The sequence below is a fragment of the Taurulus bubalis genome, assembly GCF_910589615.1.
Source record: "Taurulus bubalis genome assembly, chromosome: 11".
Taxonomy (NCBI): domain Eukaryota; kingdom Metazoa; phylum Chordata; class Actinopteri; order Perciformes; family Cottidae; genus Taurulus; species Taurulus bubalis.
The window spans coordinates 9,417,384-9,436,534 of record NC_136599.1 but is presented as its reverse complement, the minus strand read 5'-3'; the positions used below and the strand labels follow the sequence as shown (position 1 = coordinate 9,436,534).

Sequence of the window (19,151 nt, the reverse complement as noted above, 5' to 3'; positions counted from 1 at the left end):
GTCATTTTGGTTTATCCCGAGCAGAGTACACATACTTACACATGGCGGATCCCGCGGTGGTGGCGGGAGGTGCACTGAACGCAGGAGGGGTAAGAGACGCTTTCTACTCTCGCTGTCATGAGCAGGACGTCCGCTAGCTAACGTGACGCCGTAACGGGAGGTTGTAACGTTAAGCTCGCTGTGAGAAGACTCAACGTGTCTCTGAACGATATCTCTGACGTTAAGGGACTCCCGTTGAATGCACAATGAGCACGTTGCACTTCTTAACACTAACATAAGCTAGTTAGCTGACTGAACCAACAAGTCCCAGGCTAGACAAATGAACAGCAACATATGTGCTGTGTACAATTGCAAGTTTTAGGGCATATTTTCTGTACAGACTCAGTAGTCATCTTTTAACCAGGTGAATAGTGTGGTATCTGTGGCACGTATGTACACCTGCTAATGTGTAGCTAGCTAACATACATGTCCAAGCTCGTCATGTCGTGTACTTTACTTGCACTTACTTTCATATTAATACTTCTAGCCTACTATATTTCACTGGGAAATGTTGTCCTTTTTACCTCAATACACTCAACAATCTACCCATTACTAGATAAAGTCTGTTCTCAAATTGGCACCTCAACTACTTAAGATTGCTTAACACACTTGATGAAAACAGAGTAATATAATATGCTATGTAATAGAATACTGTGTAATGTAACATTGATGGGAGCTACCGTATAAAAATATAATAACATGTATACATTGTAACAGACATTGTACTGCTTTTCTCACCCACCATATGTGTTATTTCATGTTTTTCAGCGTGGGACTGGTGGTAAAGCTGCTACCAGCCCTGCAGAGAACTACCACCTGGCCCGACGTCGCACCCTGCAGGTAGTGGTCAGTGCCCTGCTGACAGAGTGTGGCTTCGAGAGCGCGGAGAAGGCAGCAGTGGAGACGCTCACTGAGATGATGCAAAGCTGTATGTATGAATCCTAAAGTAGATTGGCCCGTGTTCGTTTTCCTAAGCACTGTATATTTTAATAAAACATACACATTTGAATTAAAACCGGACGCACAGTTCTTCTCCAGGGCACCATGCTCTTATATATAACATATCTGTTATCGGTCCGGATACATTGACGTCTGGGTCCGGATCTGGACCCAGACGATCCGCCTATTAGTGACCCCTGCTCCATAAAAGCTGCATATTTTCAATACCGGTATCTTTGTGAGCCACCTCAGTACATAAGCATTACAAAAACGTATATCCTTCTGCTGTGCATAACAAGTGTGCTGTAATCTACAAAAATATAGCAGCTCTAAAATGGGCCACTTCCTGAATGCCTGTTGCATTTTACACAAGTCAGCTAGCAGCCCTGCTATCCATTATGATGTACGATATCAGTGATATGACTTGTCAAGACACAAATGCATGAATAAAGCACTGGAGAAGAGTTTTTAGTCTTTATATGACGCATGCAGATTCTGGGAAAAAATGTCCGAATGCATTTGTTGAAGAGACTTTTCTGAACCCCAATGCTTTTTGTCCCTTTTCTAGATATATCTGAAATAGGTCGATGTGCTAAAGCGTATTGTGAACACACAGCCAGAAGCATCCCAACCCTGTCGGATACAGTGGTCACACTCATTGAAATGGGTAGGTACTGGAGGACACCATCATATCAATTATGCGTTTATATCTCAAGGTAACATGGAGAACATAATTCAATCTGTTTGTTTCATTGCAGGTTTCAAAGCTGACACCCTGCCAGTGTATGCCAAGAGATCACAGAGGATGGTTATAACTGCCCGTGAGTAGGCACTTTACTTTCCACCGTTAGTGTGGATTATGTAATTTATTGGTGACGGTAGTCTCACTTTCTAGAATCAATACTAATAATATTTACATGGATGTGAACTTTATGCTTTTTCTTTGTGTCTTTAATTTGATGAATTTCAGCTCCAGTGACGAACCAACCTGTAACTCCCAAAGCACTGTCAGCCGGCCAGAAACGCACACATCCAGCTCACATTCCCAGCCACTTCCCGGAGTTTCCTGACCCTCACACCTACATCAAAACACCCGTGAGTCAAGCGTTCTCACATTATGCCTTGGTAACAGACTGACTGACCTGTTTTATGGACAGGTTTGGGAGAGGGAGAGAGGAAGGAAGGGGTTGGATGTATAATGTTGGCTCTGACTGAATTATTGACATGGAAACACCTTTCCGTTTTCACCACTGCGATCAGTAACAGATTAAATTCAGATAGTGACGTGTGTGTGTGTGTGTGTGTGTGTGTGTGTGTGTGTGTGTGTGTGTGTGTGTGTGTGTGTGTGTGTGTGTGTGTGTGTGTGTGTTCCCTTCTGCACTCAGACATTCAGAGAGCCCGTGTCAGACTACCAGGTGGTGAGAGAAAAAGCAGCAAGTCAGAGGAGAGACGTGGAGCGAGCGCTCACTCGCTTCATGGCCAAGACCGGAGAAACTCATAGCCTCTTCAAAGACGACGTCACTGCCTTCCCATGTGAGTGATTCCACCAAGTGGACCTTTTTATTCCCAAAAGCGGTTGTAATACGTTGATCACATATTCATGTGTGTCTTGTTCTCTCTGTATGCCTGCATGTCTGTTACGCTACCGAAAGCATGTTGTATTTACACAAGTTCTAATACCTGTGAATGTGTTTTCAGTGATCGCAGCACAGCCAAGCACTATCCCATATCTCAGCGCCCTCCTGCCCTCAGAGCTGGAATTGCAGACTCTGGAGGAGACGGACTCCTCGGAGCAGGACGACCAGACGGACAGCGAGAACGCAGCAGGAAACATTATCAGTGTAAGTCTTAACCCCTCCTGGAAGTTGCCCAGTGTCCGATATGGTCTGTGTTTTCTTACCATCAGTGTCTCTCTCAGTTCCCAGACTTCCAGAGATTTTAAAATAGCTACTTCCTGGGAATATGTCTGTTTCCACACATTTGTGCAAATTAATTTGAAAATCTAGAAAAGTCCAACCTTGAAATGCTTTTTTAATTTTTTATCTTATTGTGGCGAACTCAGTGGAAGAATTCACTCATGAGAGTTTTAAAGTGCCCAAGCTTTTTAATGAACATTGAACAGGTAATCCAAATACCCTGCACATAGGCTATCGTTCTCCACACAGGTCAGTCAAGGCCACCGCCTAGTAAATGAACATGATCACTCAACAAACCACACAAACACTAAATCCCACATAACATAAATGCAGACCCAACACATGAGCAGAACATCATTCAAACCCACTTAAACTAGAACAGGAACGGTCCCATGAGCCTTAAGCAGAACCATTAAGAGAAGGCGCAATTGCAAACTGCCGACCAATGCATTATTAATAAAACTGATGAGCAGAAACCACTGCAGCTGAAAGGTTGATCCAGTTTTAGTTTGCTTTTGTGTAATCTCCATGAAAATTTCCAAACTAATCCTCCTGGAGGCTCAACCTTGAAGGTTGATCCCTGTGTGCTTATATTTCCAAGAGTTAATTCCATTAGGTCAGATATGTACATATTATGAGACTTTTATGATGCCTTTGATACTTTGTTACATTTTCATTTAAAACAATAGTTATGGGGATTTTTAGGAAATCCACATATTCCCTTAATTGCAGAAAGTTGGATGAGAAGATTGATACCACTCCATGATGCGTTTTAGTGTGGTGCTACAGCCAGCTCTCAAACAATTAAACAATGTTATGCTGTTTGAAACATTGGTGGAATGTAATTAATTACTCAAGTACTGTACTTAAGTACAAGTTCCTCAAAATAGTATTTGAGTATTTCCAATGTATGTTACTTTATATTTTAAGTCCACTGCATCTCAGAGAGAAATATTGTATTTTTAACTTTACTACATTTAATTGTTAATATTAGTTACTAGTAGATTCAGATGTTTAATACAACATATAGATCAACTAATAAACTATGATTTAGTATATAGCCTGATTAAGTAAATAAAGTAATTAAAATTAGCTCCAATTATAATCCAATAGTATAGGCCTACCATTAATATATTTGAGCCAAATACTTTTGTACTTTTCCCTAAGTAACATTTTCAATGCAGGACCTTTTTATTAGTATTTTTACACTGTGCTCTAGTGAATCATAAACGCATCGTTTGTATAAATATAAATGGTGATGGCAAGAAAGTCACACTCTCAAAGCACGATAAACGAGTTGAGGTCCTTGTTTCAAGACGGGGTTGAAGTCTGCCCTGGTTAACAGTCAGGCTGGAAACTGGTGACTGTCCCTCCCCACAGGGAGAGAGGGTGCAAAGAGTATGATGTTAACAGCCACAGGTGAGGGTGCTGTAAAGCTGCCGCGGTCGGGACACTTTCATTTTCAGAGCCAAACTAGAGCCGGACGATGCAGAGGAAATGCACTCTGAGGACCAGACAATCCACCCATTCAGAAATAAAAAAATCAGTTCATCATGAAACTGCGTGGTAGAAAAAAAGACTCTGGGGGTCGTCAGCTCTAAAGCAAGCCAATTAACTAATTAATTTAAATGAATGCTGTTAATACTTCTTGGTTGGGAGCCGTGGTACTGATGAACACAAAACATACAATGTGTTAATTACTGAGCTTTAGATGTGCTGCTATTTAAGTTTAGCTATCTCTGTTGCCCTGCTTCCACTCCTTTTGCTCAGCTACACTAAGCCTGCTGGCGCTAACGCTACACTAGCTATAGCTCTATGCTACAGCCACACACAGCAGTGGTATTAATCTTTTTATCCAATGCATTTCCCAAAATGTCAAACTATTTCTTATAATGTGATCAAGTTGTATGGTGGTGTGTTCGACAATGATTTCTCACTTATTTCTTTATTATTTCCCCCCTCACTCAGGATGATCCTGGAGCTGACAAAGAGAACTCCATGCTTCCTCCTGGCGCAGTTGTTCCTTCCGTAAAGGCCAGCGAGGACAATGTGATCGACAACCCGTACCTTCGGCCAGTCAAGAAACCCAAAGTGAGAAGGAAGAAATGAGTCCAATATGGACCAACAGACTCACATTTGCCACAGTGGTTGGTGCTTTAAGCCGTTCAGTCAGTGACTCTCGCCCCAGAAGGCAACCTGCTGCGTGAGCCGGGACCAGCACTGCTGTTTGCTTTTTGTAAGCTGACTTCTATTGGAGAGAACTTTCCTTTGTTGTGTTAACTATCATCATTTCTTCAGCAAGCACTCACTTTGTTAAAAAAATAAATTGTGTAATGCCACTTTGTAAGCAACATCATGGTGTAATATACAAACCATACAGGAAAACAGTTGTTTTGAGAATAAAGACGAATACATTTCTTTTTTCTTTTTTTACTTTAACTTGAGATAATAGAAAATATTATATCGGTCCAGTAAATTTATATTAAAAATTCAGATACAGATTATGATAACGGCAACATCAGCAATAGGTTTACAACCATCAGCTTTAGAGTCAATAGTATAAACTCATGTATGCCACTCTGCTTCTGTGCTTCAGCAATTCCATTTCACTGTTCAGCTGAAGGAAAACAAAAGAGTATTAGATGTTGCTCAATATCGTTCCACACATGATTACTATAAGAAAATCATGCATTTTCTTTTTTTAGCAGGAACTGTGACATTTTGAACAAGATTCAGGATCAGTTATAATTGTCAACAAAAAAAAATGTCTTCTCAAATCTGTACTCCTTGGAGAAGAGGTTTGACATCTTGTGAAAAGCTTATGCTTTCTTGCCGAGACAGATGTGAAGATTGATACCACTCTCATATCTGGGTTAAGGATAAGTGTTCTATATATAGTATCGGAGCATTAGTAAATCAGCCAACACTTATTTGGAATGTTAAGATATAGTGGAGTAATGGCATCGGGAGTATAGAAGACGTTCGATCTGAGCATTGCCCCAGCGATAGTGCCTGTCTCCAAGGGCTTTTGGGCAACTGCTAAGTCATGACCCAAAGCTCCTTTGCCATGAGAGCAAGGTGTCTAACGATTACCCCCGAAGTGAAGGTTTAATTGACTTTGTAAGAAATCAAAGACAGACTAACTAAGAACCTAATGTAATGGAAGCTGCCAGGCGGATGACATCACCGTCTTCATCTGATATATTCTCCTTCATATTTTTCTCCTTGCTAAGTATATCTAAAAAAGTATGACATGCCATGACAAATTTGATATCGGTACTTTTTCTTAGAGGTTGAATCATCCCTGCTTTTAGCTTGACAATTGACATGTGTTTGCATGTTTTACATTTGGGATTTAAAACCCTTACCTTCACCCTGAATGGCTTCTTCTCCGTCTGAGGCAGTCTGGACAAGTCTGGGCTCCCGAAACACATCGGCCAGCTTACTTTCCTGTTTGTCACTGCATCATGAGCGTAGGTCCCAGGCCTGTTTCACAAAAGTATCAGTCAGCTCAGTTCAGCACTGCTGTGTGTCTGTGTGAGTGTGAGTCTGTCTCACCCAGGGCTGTCCTCAACTGTACATGACATGATTTTGAACCTCTGTGTAGTTGAGTTGAAAGGTGTTTTGCCCGGAGGAGAAACTCTGGACCGGCTTTGATCCTGCTGGTACTGCTGTGGGGAAGGTGTCTGGTGAAAAATAAATGTTAATATTTTAAATAGGTATTCCAGCCATTTAGCACTACACTTTTATTTATATTTATATATATATATATATATATATATATATATATATATATATATATATATATATACATATATATATGTATTGTCCATTATCCTAATGGTGCCGCTGGTAAATGTGGAGACAATTTCAACTACTTTATTAACTGCCAGCCACAGCTTAATCCAGAATGCATCATAGTATTAATAAACTGAAACTGAAGTAATTAATAACTAATATTACTAGATAAATGTAGTTCAACACTTGCTTCAACGTTGTAGTAGAGTAGTATAAGTTAAAAGTAGCATCAAATTAAAATAGACAGTTACAAAGTAACTGAAATAAATTGAACTTACAAAGTACAAATGCGTATGTAACTACTTAAGTATGAAGTTACATTTCACCACTGTCCAAATAAAATGTGTTGATTGATTGTTGTGTTGATTTCCCCTTGAAGGTAACATTCGAGCAGCTCACTCATTTCAGGTGTGTGTGTGTGTGTGTGTGTGTGTGTGTGTGTGTCTTGTCGCCTACCACTGAGCCGCAGGGAGGGAAGCGAGCTGCAGTCCTCGCAGAGAAGCTGTACCCTCTCTTACTTTGAGGTCTCTTCTGTACGTCATAGAGTATGGTGCCATACTGGGAAGAGAATGGAGACATATAGAGACCCTTTATAATAATCATATAATGGCCCATATCTTCATATAGCAACCTGCAAACATCATGGTTTCAAACATGTGACGAGCGAGGACAAACGTTTCAGCAAATTAAACGACTTCCGGCAGAGAGCTTCGTGAGTGCAACACCGACCGTGTGGTTGTCGTAGCAGCCGGGGCCGACGTGCGGCGCCTCCTCGCGGTACGTTTGGGTTCCCAGCCGGTCGGCTGCAAAATGGACGGGGAAGACTTTCCTCTCTTGAGAGCTGCCGAAATGTACTCTCTGAGCAGGAGCTCCTAACATTTTAGAAATGTTTTAAATATGTGTGTGCGAGAAAGCAGTGAAAACTGAAGTAAAAAGGCAAAGTTATACACGAACACACAGTCCAGAGCCGTCTCGACCTGCAGTGTTTTGTCTTGCTGTAACGATGGCAACCGGGTTGGTACGTTAATTAAGCAAACTGAATATAGTTATATATTAATAATAAACTGTATAGCTTCCTTGGTTGACGTTAAATATCACACATTATTTAAGTATTTGCATTCACAACAAGCCCGCTAAAATCAAAATTTATAGATTTTTATTTTTCAATTAGCGACAATGCACGTCATGGCACATTCATACATTTGACAAAATCAGAACTGGCTGAGGCACTGTTATTACATGTGTTGATGAACATGAAGCAGGGGGTAAACTTTTTACATAAATAAATAATTTGTCAAGAAAATATTGGATATATATTGGTGGTGGCACTTGATTTGGATTTGTCTGAGTAATGACAGCAGAACTAATCCAAGGTTAAGTATTAGCATACTTTTGTAAGGCAATTCCAAAACAGTCACAACAAGCATTAAAGTCTTTGCCTACAGGAACTTCTTTCATAAGCAGTAGTCAATAAATTACAGTTGAGTTGGAAAAGAAGAAGTAAGAACTGAGGTCTGTGACGGTCCTACAGCATCCAGCAATCACATTCATTTTGGCACAGAAGACATTCTCTGTTATGAGAAATTACTGCTTATTATTTTAGGAAAAATAGCCAGTGCCTGGCCAACAGTGGCACAAAAACATCTTTTAGCACACAAAATCAACTGATAGAAAAGGTGCATCCACTTTGGCACTTGCAAATACAGAGAGGGGAAATGGATTGTGCCCTGCAGGATAACAATATGCAAAAGACAGCTGTGGAACGATTCAGGAAAGAAATCTACAGGAGAGAATATCGAAGGACAGGTCCTTGTGTCGGACAAATATCTTCAAAGAATAAAGGCCCAAGCTCACAAAAGCTACATGACAAGGAAGGACTCTCCTTGGAGGCACTGAAGGAACTGAGTGTTTGTGTTTGGGAGCGCTTCACTCCGACTGAGGCACTGAAATCGATGGACCTTTGGGGTCGTCAAACCGATCCATGGTGTTTAGCTGCATGATCATGTGCAGGCCGTATACTAAAATCCACAGCATGAGCAGTCCGGTCAGCAGCCCCATCCAAATCCCTGGGGTAAAGAACCCTGCACAGTCACTGGCATAGGAGAAATCCGTTCCATTGGCCAAACCGAAGCCCTGAATCTGTATCAGAAAATGCATTTAAAAATTCAGTGAGTGAACAGGAAGATGAAAAGAGTTTAAGAACACTTTACATTTAAAGAGTACTTGGTGCACTGCTTCAGGAATATTGAGTGTCAGGATGTAAAATGCAGTCGTACCTGGAAGTCGATGAAATTGAGCATCCACTGAGTGGTGTTGGCGTTGGTGTTGTTTGGCACGAGCAGAGTATCTCGGAAGCTAGTGACAGACTGGCAGTGGAAGGAATACTCTGCAGGGGCGTAGATGTTGCGGCTCCCAATGAAAGACGCAGTTAGACCGTTTGCCTGCAGCTGCACAGAATCCAGGGTGAACCAGTACCGTGCAGACACAGAAAAGAATCGCCGACTCATCGCAAACCTGGAGATCAACGGAAGAGTGTTCCTCAATGAAAGCGAGACTAGTATTCATCACTAGAATTGTGACAAATAATAATAATAAATATATTGTTAAATAAATAGGACCCCTGCATGTAAGATTAGAACATTCTTGACTCTACTGATAGTATCAAAAAAATAATGACAGACAGCACTACCACAGCACTTATACTGAACTAGAGTAAAAACGTAATATAATACAAAACGTAGTCTCAATGTGAACTATGTTAAAGAATAAAGTCTACAATTCCTTGATACATAATCCCGAAAGACGCTGTTTATTTAGTCAGAAATATTTAACATAATAGAGAATTTGAAGAAGATTAAAGTAATAGTTCAACATGTTGCAAATATTCTTATTTAATGCCTTTACGAGAGGTGGATGAGAAGATGAATACCACTCTCATTCAGTCACATTCAGTAGCTGCTTAGCTTAGCTTTGAATGAAGACCAGAGACAGAGGGTAACAGTGAGCCTAGCTCTGTCCAAAGGTAACGTGATCCACCTGACGGCAGCTCTAAAACTCTAAAAACGTTTTAACACATATCTTGTTTTATAATTTCTGTAGTGTTAAGTGTACTACAATGGTTTTATGGGGGATATGTGTGAGCTAGATATAATGTGTTAATTAGTAAGCTAAGCAGCTGCTTGCTGTCTGTAGTAATATATGTAACAAGTAGACTTGAGCCCAAAATTTATAAATATTTTTTCATATTTGTAGTCTATTACCTTACCTTAGTGTGTAGCCTGACGCATAGCTGAGGACAAGCCTGTGGTGAGAAAAGAAGAACACATTCAAAATGACTTCTCTAAAACTAAAGTTCACATGAATAAACAAAAGAGCGGCAACATGCTGGCCCTCTCACAGTGAGTTGTTGCTGTTGCATAAGGATCCTGTCATGGAAGGTGTTTGTGCAGCGAGGTCGATCCACACATCTTTTGAGGTGCTGATGCTGAGATTCTGAGCCCAAAGCATTATGCAAGGGTTACCGGATACATTAAACATGATGGGTGGTTCGACATCGGACACAACTGCTTGGAGCAAGGACCGCCTCGCTGGCTGGATAGACATAGATGTCTCTGAAATCACCTGCAGAGATAAGAAATCAAAATGTATATTATGATTATTTATTTCTTCATGTGACATTTGTGTTTGACTTTCTTTTTTTATGATGATGGGTTGGCATAGGAATCATAACAATTTTGGTACATGACGTGCTGTTAGAATATCTTACTCGTGATGGCTGAAGTCCTGTGTATATCGCAGTGTATAGGACATCTTTGTCTTTCATGATACTCAGAACTTTCCCAATAATTTCATCTGTTGAAAGAAAAATACACTTAAGTTGCACATGTCAGAAACATACTATACAGTGACTGAAATGATTACAGTATGAAATCCCATAAAAATTAAAACGTACCATTCTCATGCAGGACTTCCTTGCAAGACTTGTCCAAGCTACAAAAACAGTAAAAAAACAGTTAAGAAAAAGAAAAAAGAAAAAAAGAAGAAACTTTTTAGATACATTGACTGGTGTGCTAAAGAACACAAGTCTTACCCAGTACAATAAGGAAGATTGATGAGCAGTAAATTGCTGGCAGATGCGTTGATGCTGAGATGTGACAGAGTGTCTGCGTCTACAAGCAGAGGCGAGACCCCCAGCTTCTCTTGCAGCAGAGCTGGGATGGCAGAGGAATCCGACCACTCTAGAGCAGGGAGCATCTCTGATGAGGAAGAAGACTGCAGTGCAGCCTGAGGAGGAGGGCGTGGAAAGAATGATCAGTATTCTTAGTCTGACAAAATCCATCTTCATTTAGGACTCATGTATAAAAGGTATAAAAACCTACCTCAAGATTTGGAAAGGCACTATCCTGCTTATTTCCAAACACTCCACCAAAGACTGTGAAGTCATCTTTGCTTAACTGAACACAAATAAGAAATGTAATAATTCAAGTTATTCAACAAGTGTATAACAAGTGGAAAGATATTTGTACCGTAATACAAACAAAATTGCAATGCAACTAAAACATCGATCAATCACATTTATCAGTCAAAACAATGATGATCCACAGAGAACAAACCCAAACGATGTGTTGGAGAGGAGCTGTGAAAGGGGAAGTAATGCTAAAGCTCACAGTCACACCAGAGTAAGAAGACTGTTACACAGGGTCACATGGGACGGTAGAGCAACTACACATGACTCACTACAGCCCTGTTATACACAAATACCATATCCAAGGATTGGCTATATAAAAGACAAACAGTGACATCTATGGAAATGTCAGAGTAGTCCTCCTAAACACTACTTTTCACTCTTAGCTCCAATCTGTTTAGTGACATACTGTAACCACCATGTTTGCTGCAGAGCAGGAATATAGTTTCCATGTCTCGGGGACTGACCTTATCTTGCAGGAACAACAGCACAGTGTGGGGGCCAGAGCCAAAGGCAGAGGTAAAGTAGGCCGTCAGTTGGGCTTTGGACGTGATGTGACCAGCAGCAGCTGAGGCCAGTGGTGGTAAACTTAACATGCAGATATTATAAAAAGGAAAACAAATGATTGTGATATCTTTTACAATTGTTCATAGTAGCGGTTGTCAGAACATTAAGTAAAATCATTCCTTCAACGCACATTTGTTCTGCTTAAGGCACTCAAAAGTAAATCAATTCATTAACCAGTGCAACACTGCCACCAGAATTGTGTTTCTGTTTAAGATACAACAGTCAAACATTGCGGGAATTGTGTCAATACTGAAACTGTCTTTTTTTGTGTTTTTGTTATTCAGAGTAAAGTTACAATAACCCAACAGTGAAGTAATATAATCTCTTCAGCCATAGTTCTAAGTGAAAGTATTACATTCACAAGTGTATTGTACTATTAGAGTGAACCTTATATTCATATAGGAATAGAGTAAAATAAACAAAATAAAGATACCATAACATTATACAGTAAATACAAATGTCCCCCGTTTAGCCATCTATTTTATCTCAAAGATTTGTCCTTACAATATAAAAACATGTGTTGGCGTTGTAAACCCTCAACTGGATGTGGTCTCTTCTTCACCACATAGAGTAGTATACTATATATAGTATAGTACATAAAGTATTGTCGTACTATATGTGTGTTTGCTCCATGCATTAGGGAACTGTGGTAGCTACGGAATGTGTTAGTAACGTTAGTTTACAGGGGAAGTGATTTCATATTGCACTACAAGATTAATAACAATTTATCAAACATTATGTTTGGCATAAGAGACAATTGTGCCGTCACCAAATCAAACTAAAATGATGAGTCAAAACGAACGTTGCATATTTCGTTTTTAGACTTGAATATATATATTTCAGCTGGTTTAGGTCGACCAGCTAGCGTTTACATTATCATGATACAAGTAGAAACAAAGTTAAGTTAGCAACAAGTGTTAGCACACTAGCACGACAAACAGTCGGTTGAGTACTAAAGTAAGTCTTACATGACAAATAAATAATACAAAAGTAAGTATTACCCGTCGCTGGACCACATTAGGAGTGGCACTTGAGCAACGCAGCTCACTGTGGCGAAAAGGGTGGTGAAAAGGGCAAGAAAGGCCATTAATCTCACTCGACTGGAACGTCTCGATCCTTCCATTTTTTCGTTTTCCGCAAAGCTCTGCTCACGTGACACCATCCAGCTGAGAGTCATGTGAGGCACTTCCTGCTTCTTTCGTTCGGCCCCGCCCACAAGCTGTCTGCTCAACACCACGACAGGACGCAGCTTTTCCACCTTATTCTGGTCGTGTTAAAAGTCCAGAGTAGTTTACTCTGTCTGGACACACGCTATCTAACATTAGCTTCACTTCGTGTTTAGTTTTTTATTCTTTAAACAAAATAACATAATGCAGATTTAGTATACAGGGATAGTAAACACATAGAACAATAACAAAGGAGTCAGGGGTATATCACATTAGACATTTTTTTGCAAATACAACATACAGATATGAAGTGTCTTGACAGCCTAATAGTTTCACATACTGCCAACATCCTCCAATACATGACAACATATGGTGTTTTAATTGAGGAATTAATATGAATGAAAAATAGGTGTAAAACTGTTTGTTAACTAAGTAGAAAACATTTACTCACCACACTTAATTTCAAATTCGATGTATTGAACTTTACTTGAGTATTTCCTTTTATGGCACATAGTTCTTTATCTCAGAAGCAAATATTGTACTTTTTCACTGCACTGCATTTACCTGACAGCTTTAGTTACTTTTCAGATTACCCATTTTTCCATACAATTCCTGTAAAAAGCATGTATCTCAAAATGTGGTCATTCACAGCTAGCTTTGTTTCTGCAACAAGGGGGAATTGTTGTTTTATAGGTTTAAACAAAAAATCTATTTATAATTGATGTATGTATTTTTACCGGAGAAGTGTATGGAACATTTGATGCTATAACAATATAATACCAATATACAGAATGTGCAATACTCTGACAGACATAGATGATGTTGAACTTGATCAATCACTAACATGGATGCCTGACAACTGTCCATGGTGCTGATACATTTTTGGCATTGCACTCCTCGTGGCATCATGTCCCATCAGCCACATATGGTGCATTGGCTGTATAACAGTAACACAATAAATAAACAAGCGAGAAAATAAAAGTTTTGAAATAATGTTCTTTCTATTGAAAACGGGCCTGTTTGCACGACAGTCAGTGAAAACAACTCCCAACCACACAGCTGTGGTAGCGGAGGGATACCACTGCGCCTACAACTGGAAAGGAGGGATAGAAAAAGAAATAGAGAACGCAAGTATGTATTTAAAATTGCCAAAACATGTTCAACTTTGAACCAAAGTATGAAACGAACTAATGATATATAGAATCGCGTCATAAAGCCAGCTCGAAGCGGAGTTTCCTATTACAGTCAGCCTTTCAGTGTGAGTCCATTGTGTGGCATGATGGGAAGAGAGGAGGAGAATGAGCACTACTTTCCGACGCGCACTAACATTGTTCTAGAGCGCTCCACGATCAGGGCCATCTTTGGTCGTCCTCGCCGGTGACAGTGTGGACAGTTTATTCCATTGGTCATGAATGCCTAATGGTTATTAAATAATACCTAACTTTGAACGAGTCGTTTAAAGCACGCGGGCAGAGAAAAGGGAGCTCAAATCCCCGGTTTGTGTGGACTCGCTGGTAATTCTTTCCTTCAATATCCTTCATTTCTCAAGGCAAAAAAAAGAGGGCGAGACGGGAAAGGCGGTGATACAACATGGATGAGGAATATGATGTGATCGTTTTGGGCACCGGGCTCACAGTAAGTAGTCATGCTTCATTTGCTTTTTTGAAGAAAAAAAGCGAAACAGATTGATTGTGCGAGCTTCCATAGGATTATTTAAGCCATGTATCCTGTCATCTGTCCGAGCCCACAAGTGAAAGCCTCATGCATCCCCTGTACTTGTGACATTAGAAACAAGAAAAATGTTTTAAAATATACTTCGACATGCATGTGCATGACAGGAAGCAAGCAGTGCGTCTAGCATAAAAACAAAAGAAAGTGTTTTGTTCTCACAGCCGGCTCAGTGTTGTGTTACACCCAGTAGCATCTTTTAGGCGTAACCCCACAGTGTCATGGTCCTCTTTGCATAGACAGGCCTCCATCCTGAGGTTGGCGCAGGCCTGAGCACGGGTTTAATACATGACTGAGCCTTTCTCTCGCCGCAATTCCCTTCACCCATCACACCCGATGCGGCGGAAATGTGCCCGATACATTTGATGAGATATTAATCCAGGTTTCTCGCGTGCACAGTCGACATTTTCCTTTAAACCATATCAATTTTGTAACAGGTATCAAATATCCTTTTTGTGAATGCTAGCCATAATCATTTGTATTTTATGATGGGATAGTGCCATGCGCATATTGTTCTACGTATAGACATTATCACACATATTATTACTGTTATTATTACTAAAGTAGATACAGGGATGATCCGATCTTGTCGCGCATGCGCACACCGTTCCGCCTGTCCTCCCTGCACCCTTCTGTCAAAACCTCGTTCGTGTCTTCTATTAAATCTTTGGGAGACCCCTTTGCTAAGTCATGTTCAATCCTTTTTGTTTATTGACTTTTCAATCTTGTTTCACACAGGAATGCATTTTATCCGGGATCATGTCTGTGAACGGCAAAAAGGTTCTCCACATGGACAGGAACCCCTACTATGGTGGAGAGAGCTCCTCCATCACCCCTCTGGAGGAGGTAAAGGGCCCGTGGGCTCTATATAAGCAATCAATATGTTTTATATCCCTCAGTACATCTCAGTTTACATCCCGTGTCATTGTGCATCAGCTGCTGTTTTTATTGTCTTCATTTGCTCACCGCCTTATCCTCCGGAAATGCTTTGGCTTCTGTCAGCTTCATAGATTTCATCCTCGCAGGATGTTGTTTATGTTTCTCTTTACTGTTGTTTTCTACAGCTGTACAAGCGCTTCACTCTTCCAGAGAGTCCGCCCGAGTCAATGGGCAGAGGAAGGGACTGGAACGTCGACCTCATCCCCAAGTTTCTCATGGCCAACGGTCAGTCCCAGATCACTGATTTCGTCTAGTCAATACATTTGTATATCACCATGAAACTCACTCATCATATATTGAGGAGAGAGATCATAATCGGTGTCACTGATAAGGCCCAGGAATAAGGCATTAAAGGGGAAGTGGCAGTCTCTGTCTTGATGCAATTAAGGCAGAATGCTTGATGACAAATAATTAGTTGTAACATGCGTTTGTCTGCGTTATCGCAGGTCAACTTGTGAAGATGCTGCTATACACAGAAGTGACACGGTACCTGGACTTTAAGGTAGTGGAAGGAAGCTTTGTCTACAAAGGCGGAAAGATCTACAAGGTGCCGTCGACCGAGACCGAGGCACTAGCCTCAAGTAAGTTGCTCAAATATGTCTACATCTAAGATATCAAGAGTAAAGTATGTAAATCACGTTTAAGTGATCATGTATACATCAATAAGTCTTGGATTGAATTTCCAGATCTGATGGGAATGTTTGAGAAGCGAAGGTTTCGCAAGTTCTTAGTCTTTGTGGCCAACTTTGACGAGAATGACCCCAAGACCTTTGAGGGTGTGGACCCCAAAATCACAACCATGAGGGACGTTTACAAGAAGTTTGACCTCGGCCAGGATGTCATTGACTTCACTGGCCACGCCCTGGCCCTCTACAGGACAGATGAGTAAGAACAGCATGATAGCAAACATAAACTGCATTTATGATGTTAACATGATGTTAACATGATATAACAAAGGAAACTAAATAATACATGCTGAAATGACGAGTTAATAACGCTTCGCCTTAACAAAACTGTATTTAGAATACCTTTTAGCTGTGAATATGCATAGCATTAGAGGTATCTCTTTATTTCAGTCTATTCCTATTCATTATCTTCCTTTGTTGTCCACTCTTCTCCTTCAGCTATCTTGATGTTCCCTGTTTGGAGACGATCAATCGTATCAAGCTGTATAGTGAGTCGCTGGCACGGTATGGAAAGAGCCCCTACCTCTACCCCCTGTATGGTCTGGGAGAGCTGCCACAGGGATTTGCCAGGTTATTGTTAATATATATTCTATATATATAGTGCTTTATTATAGATTCCAGCTGGCCTTCAATAGTAAATACAAAAGTGCTAACCCACTCTGTGATTTAACCATTCTTATTCATCTGTCATTGTAGATTGAGTGCAATCTATGGAGGGACCTACATGCTGAACAAACCAGTGGAGGAGATAGTGATGGAAGATGGCCATGTGGTTGGAGTGAAGTCTGAGGGCGAGGTGCGATGATTTATTGCCCATGATTATGCAGATTTACAATCAGTCAATAAGTTTATTCAAGCAGAAGGGACACAGAAGTAAGTCCTTTTGAAATGCTTCATGTGCGTTGCCGTGTCATTCCTGCTGCAGGTGGCTCGTTGTAAGCAGCTCATCTGCGACCCCAGCTACATCACGGACCGCGTCCGGAAGGCGGGTCAGGTTATCCGTGTGATCTGCGTCCTCAGCCACCCCATCAAAAACACTAATGACTCCAACTCCTGCCAGATCATCATCCCTCAGAATCAAGTCAACCGCAACTCTGGTAAGGATCATTGTCACTGTTTGACTCATCAGCTAAATGGACTAGTTTAGTTCTTAGAAATTGTAGCAGAGATACAAATATGCCCTTTATGTTCAATGTAATTGATTTGATTTAAAGCTCCGGAGATATCAAGGAGCACTCTTATGATGACAAATCAACCATGCATATTTCCAAAAGGGAAACAGGCCAATTTGATTCCCCCCATAGCTTTGAGCTATATAGCAAAAAAGGTCATAATCCCTAAGCGCTAAAACATTTTGAATATTCACATCATATCATTGACATAAAAAAAACAACTAAAAGCAGCTATAATATATGTTGTTATATCAACATTTATGTCCTGGATCACTTTCACTGCTCTCATCAGCTTGTTTCCAGACGCAGCTGACTGTTTTCAGGAGAAAAGCTCTAAAAAACTGCTGTCCCAGCACCACATGACAGACAAAGTTAGTGACTAGATAATGAATGTAGTTGAACATTTAACAGCTAAATAACTAGACAGAGCTAAAAGGAGAGTATGAACATTGTAGGGTACCAAAAGCATCACTAGAATGAAACGTTAATGTTTCTCCACGTCTGCTGGGTGCGTAAATTAGCAACTTTCCAAAATCACCTTTTAAGGGGGATAATACTGTTGTGTGTACAGCTTGTTTCCACTGCCACCAAGTGGCCAAAATAAAGCCAAGTTAATGCATCTTTTCTCCTCTTAATCTTTCTGTCAACTCTCCAGACATCTACGTGTGCATGATCTCCTATGCTCACAATGTGGCAGCCCAGGGGAAGTACATTGCCATCGTCAGCACCACAGTGGAAACCAGCGAGCCCGAGGCGGAGATAGAGCCAGCCCTGGAGCTGCTGGAGCCCATCGACCAAAAGTCAGCATTCTAACAATTCATGCATCTATGGTTTTACAAACAAGCAGGCTATAAAACTCAACATGACGACAATGTGAAATAAAATATATGGACGACGCCTCATGATAGTACTTGTTAATGGAGTTTTGTTTTGTTCCTTTTGACAGGTTTGTGGCTATTAGTGACCTTTATGAGCCCACAGATGATGGCACTGAAAGCCAGGTAAGAGAAGAAAAGTTTAAGTGTCCTGAGAAAAAACGAAATGATGTCATCGCTGTTGATTGGAAACCTAGATTGTCCAAAACTGTTTCTTTTAAAAAATTGCACACTGCATTATAGAAAGTTGCCATTGTGTCTTTATATATGGTCAGATACTTGCATGTGTGTTTATATTATTACAATTTTACTTATAAAGCTAATATGGAGTTAAAGGTCACATCGCTAGCTAGCTACGCTAGTCTCCTCAGCAAACGCTTCATCCATAATTACAATGTTTCCATCAGAGCTGCCCCTATCCTGCTGCGGGAAGAATAGAATATATTATAATGGATTGACCTTCATGACACGGAGTTAGATTAAAGTAAGATGGTGAACTTTGTAACCATTACCTGCTAAACGTCGGCAGGTTAGCATTATTTCTGCCAGCGTGTTAGCATGCTGATGTAAGCATTTAGTTCAACTCACAGTGCCGCTAGCAAGGCTGCAGATTCTCACTCCTGTTATTTTGATCTTTCCCAGGTCTTCGCCTCAAGGTCCTATGATGCCACCACTCACTTTGAGACCACTTGCAACGACATCAAGGACATCTACAAACGCATGACGGGCAGCGACTTTGACTTTGAGAACATGAAGCGCAAACAGAACGATGTGTTTGGGGAGGATGAGCAGTGAGTGGTAGAGGGGCTTTCCGAGAGAGGGCGGGACCGGGAGGGAAGGCGGGGCAAAAGAGTGCGGCGG

The 19,151-nt window shown here is 40.7% G+C and overlaps 4 protein-coding genes across 4 annotated transcripts; 2 read left to right on the top strand and 2 right to left on the bottom strand.

Moving 5' to 3' along the window:
• Nucleotides 1–5,307, top strand: taf8 (TAF8 RNA polymerase II, TATA box binding protein (TBP)-associated factor). The gene is made up of 8 exons (XM_079226257.1): nucleotides 1–89; nucleotides 808–967; nucleotides 1,547–1,645; nucleotides 1,737–1,799; nucleotides 1,949–2,073; nucleotides 2,364–2,511; nucleotides 2,677–2,819; nucleotides 4,863–5,307. Exons 1-8 carry the CDS (start codon nucleotides 42–44, stop codon nucleotides 5,001–5,003), a joined length of 927 nt encoding a protein of 308 aa, XP_079082383.1. The 5' UTR covers nucleotides 1–41; the 3' UTR covers nucleotides 5,004–5,307.
• A 7-nt stretch (nucleotides 5,308–5,314) lies between these two features.
• LOC306743709 (ciliary microtubule-associated protein 3) lies at nucleotides 5,315–7,571 on the bottom strand (the record flags this gene model as incomplete). Its single annotated transcript, XM_079226258.1, has 5 exons — nucleotides 5,315–5,511; nucleotides 6,263–6,380; nucleotides 6,453–6,580; nucleotides 7,149–7,250; nucleotides 7,422–7,571. 5 exons carry the CDS (start codon nucleotides 7,569–7,571, stop codon nucleotides 5,446–5,448), a joined length of 564 nt encoding a protein of 187 aa, XP_079082384.1. The 3' UTR covers nucleotides 5,315–5,445.
• A 260-nt stretch (nucleotides 7,572–7,831) lies between these two features.
• Nucleotides 7,832–12,847, bottom strand: LOC306743161 (V-type proton ATPase subunit S1-like; the record flags this gene model as incomplete). The annotated part of the gene is made up of 10 exons (XM_079225652.1): nucleotides 7,832–8,831; nucleotides 8,969–9,206; nucleotides 9,958–9,993; nucleotides 10,090–10,313; nucleotides 10,459–10,544; nucleotides 10,645–10,682; nucleotides 10,783–10,976; nucleotides 11,072–11,146; nucleotides 11,625–11,745; nucleotides 12,726–12,847. The coding sequence occupies 10 exons, from the start codon at nucleotides 12,845–12,847 to the stop codon at nucleotides 8,619–8,621; spliced, it is 1,347 nt and encodes a 448-aa protein (XP_079081778.1). The 3' UTR covers nucleotides 7,832–8,618.
• A 1,633-nt stretch (nucleotides 12,848–14,480) lies between these two features.
• gdi1 (GDP dissociation inhibitor 1) lies at nucleotides 14,481–19,085 on the top strand (the record flags this gene model as incomplete). The annotated part of the gene is made up of 11 exons (XM_079226726.1): nucleotides 14,481–14,525; nucleotides 15,357–15,464; nucleotides 15,683–15,782; nucleotides 16,004–16,138; nucleotides 16,244–16,442; nucleotides 16,682–16,813; nucleotides 16,940–17,039; nucleotides 17,169–17,340; nucleotides 18,071–18,215; nucleotides 18,362–18,416; nucleotides 18,933–19,085. The coding sequence occupies 11 exons, from the start codon at nucleotides 14,481–14,483 to the stop codon at nucleotides 19,083–19,085; spliced, it is 1,344 nt and encodes a 447-aa protein (XP_079082852.1).
• Nucleotides 19,086–19,151: the final 66 nt, after the last annotated feature.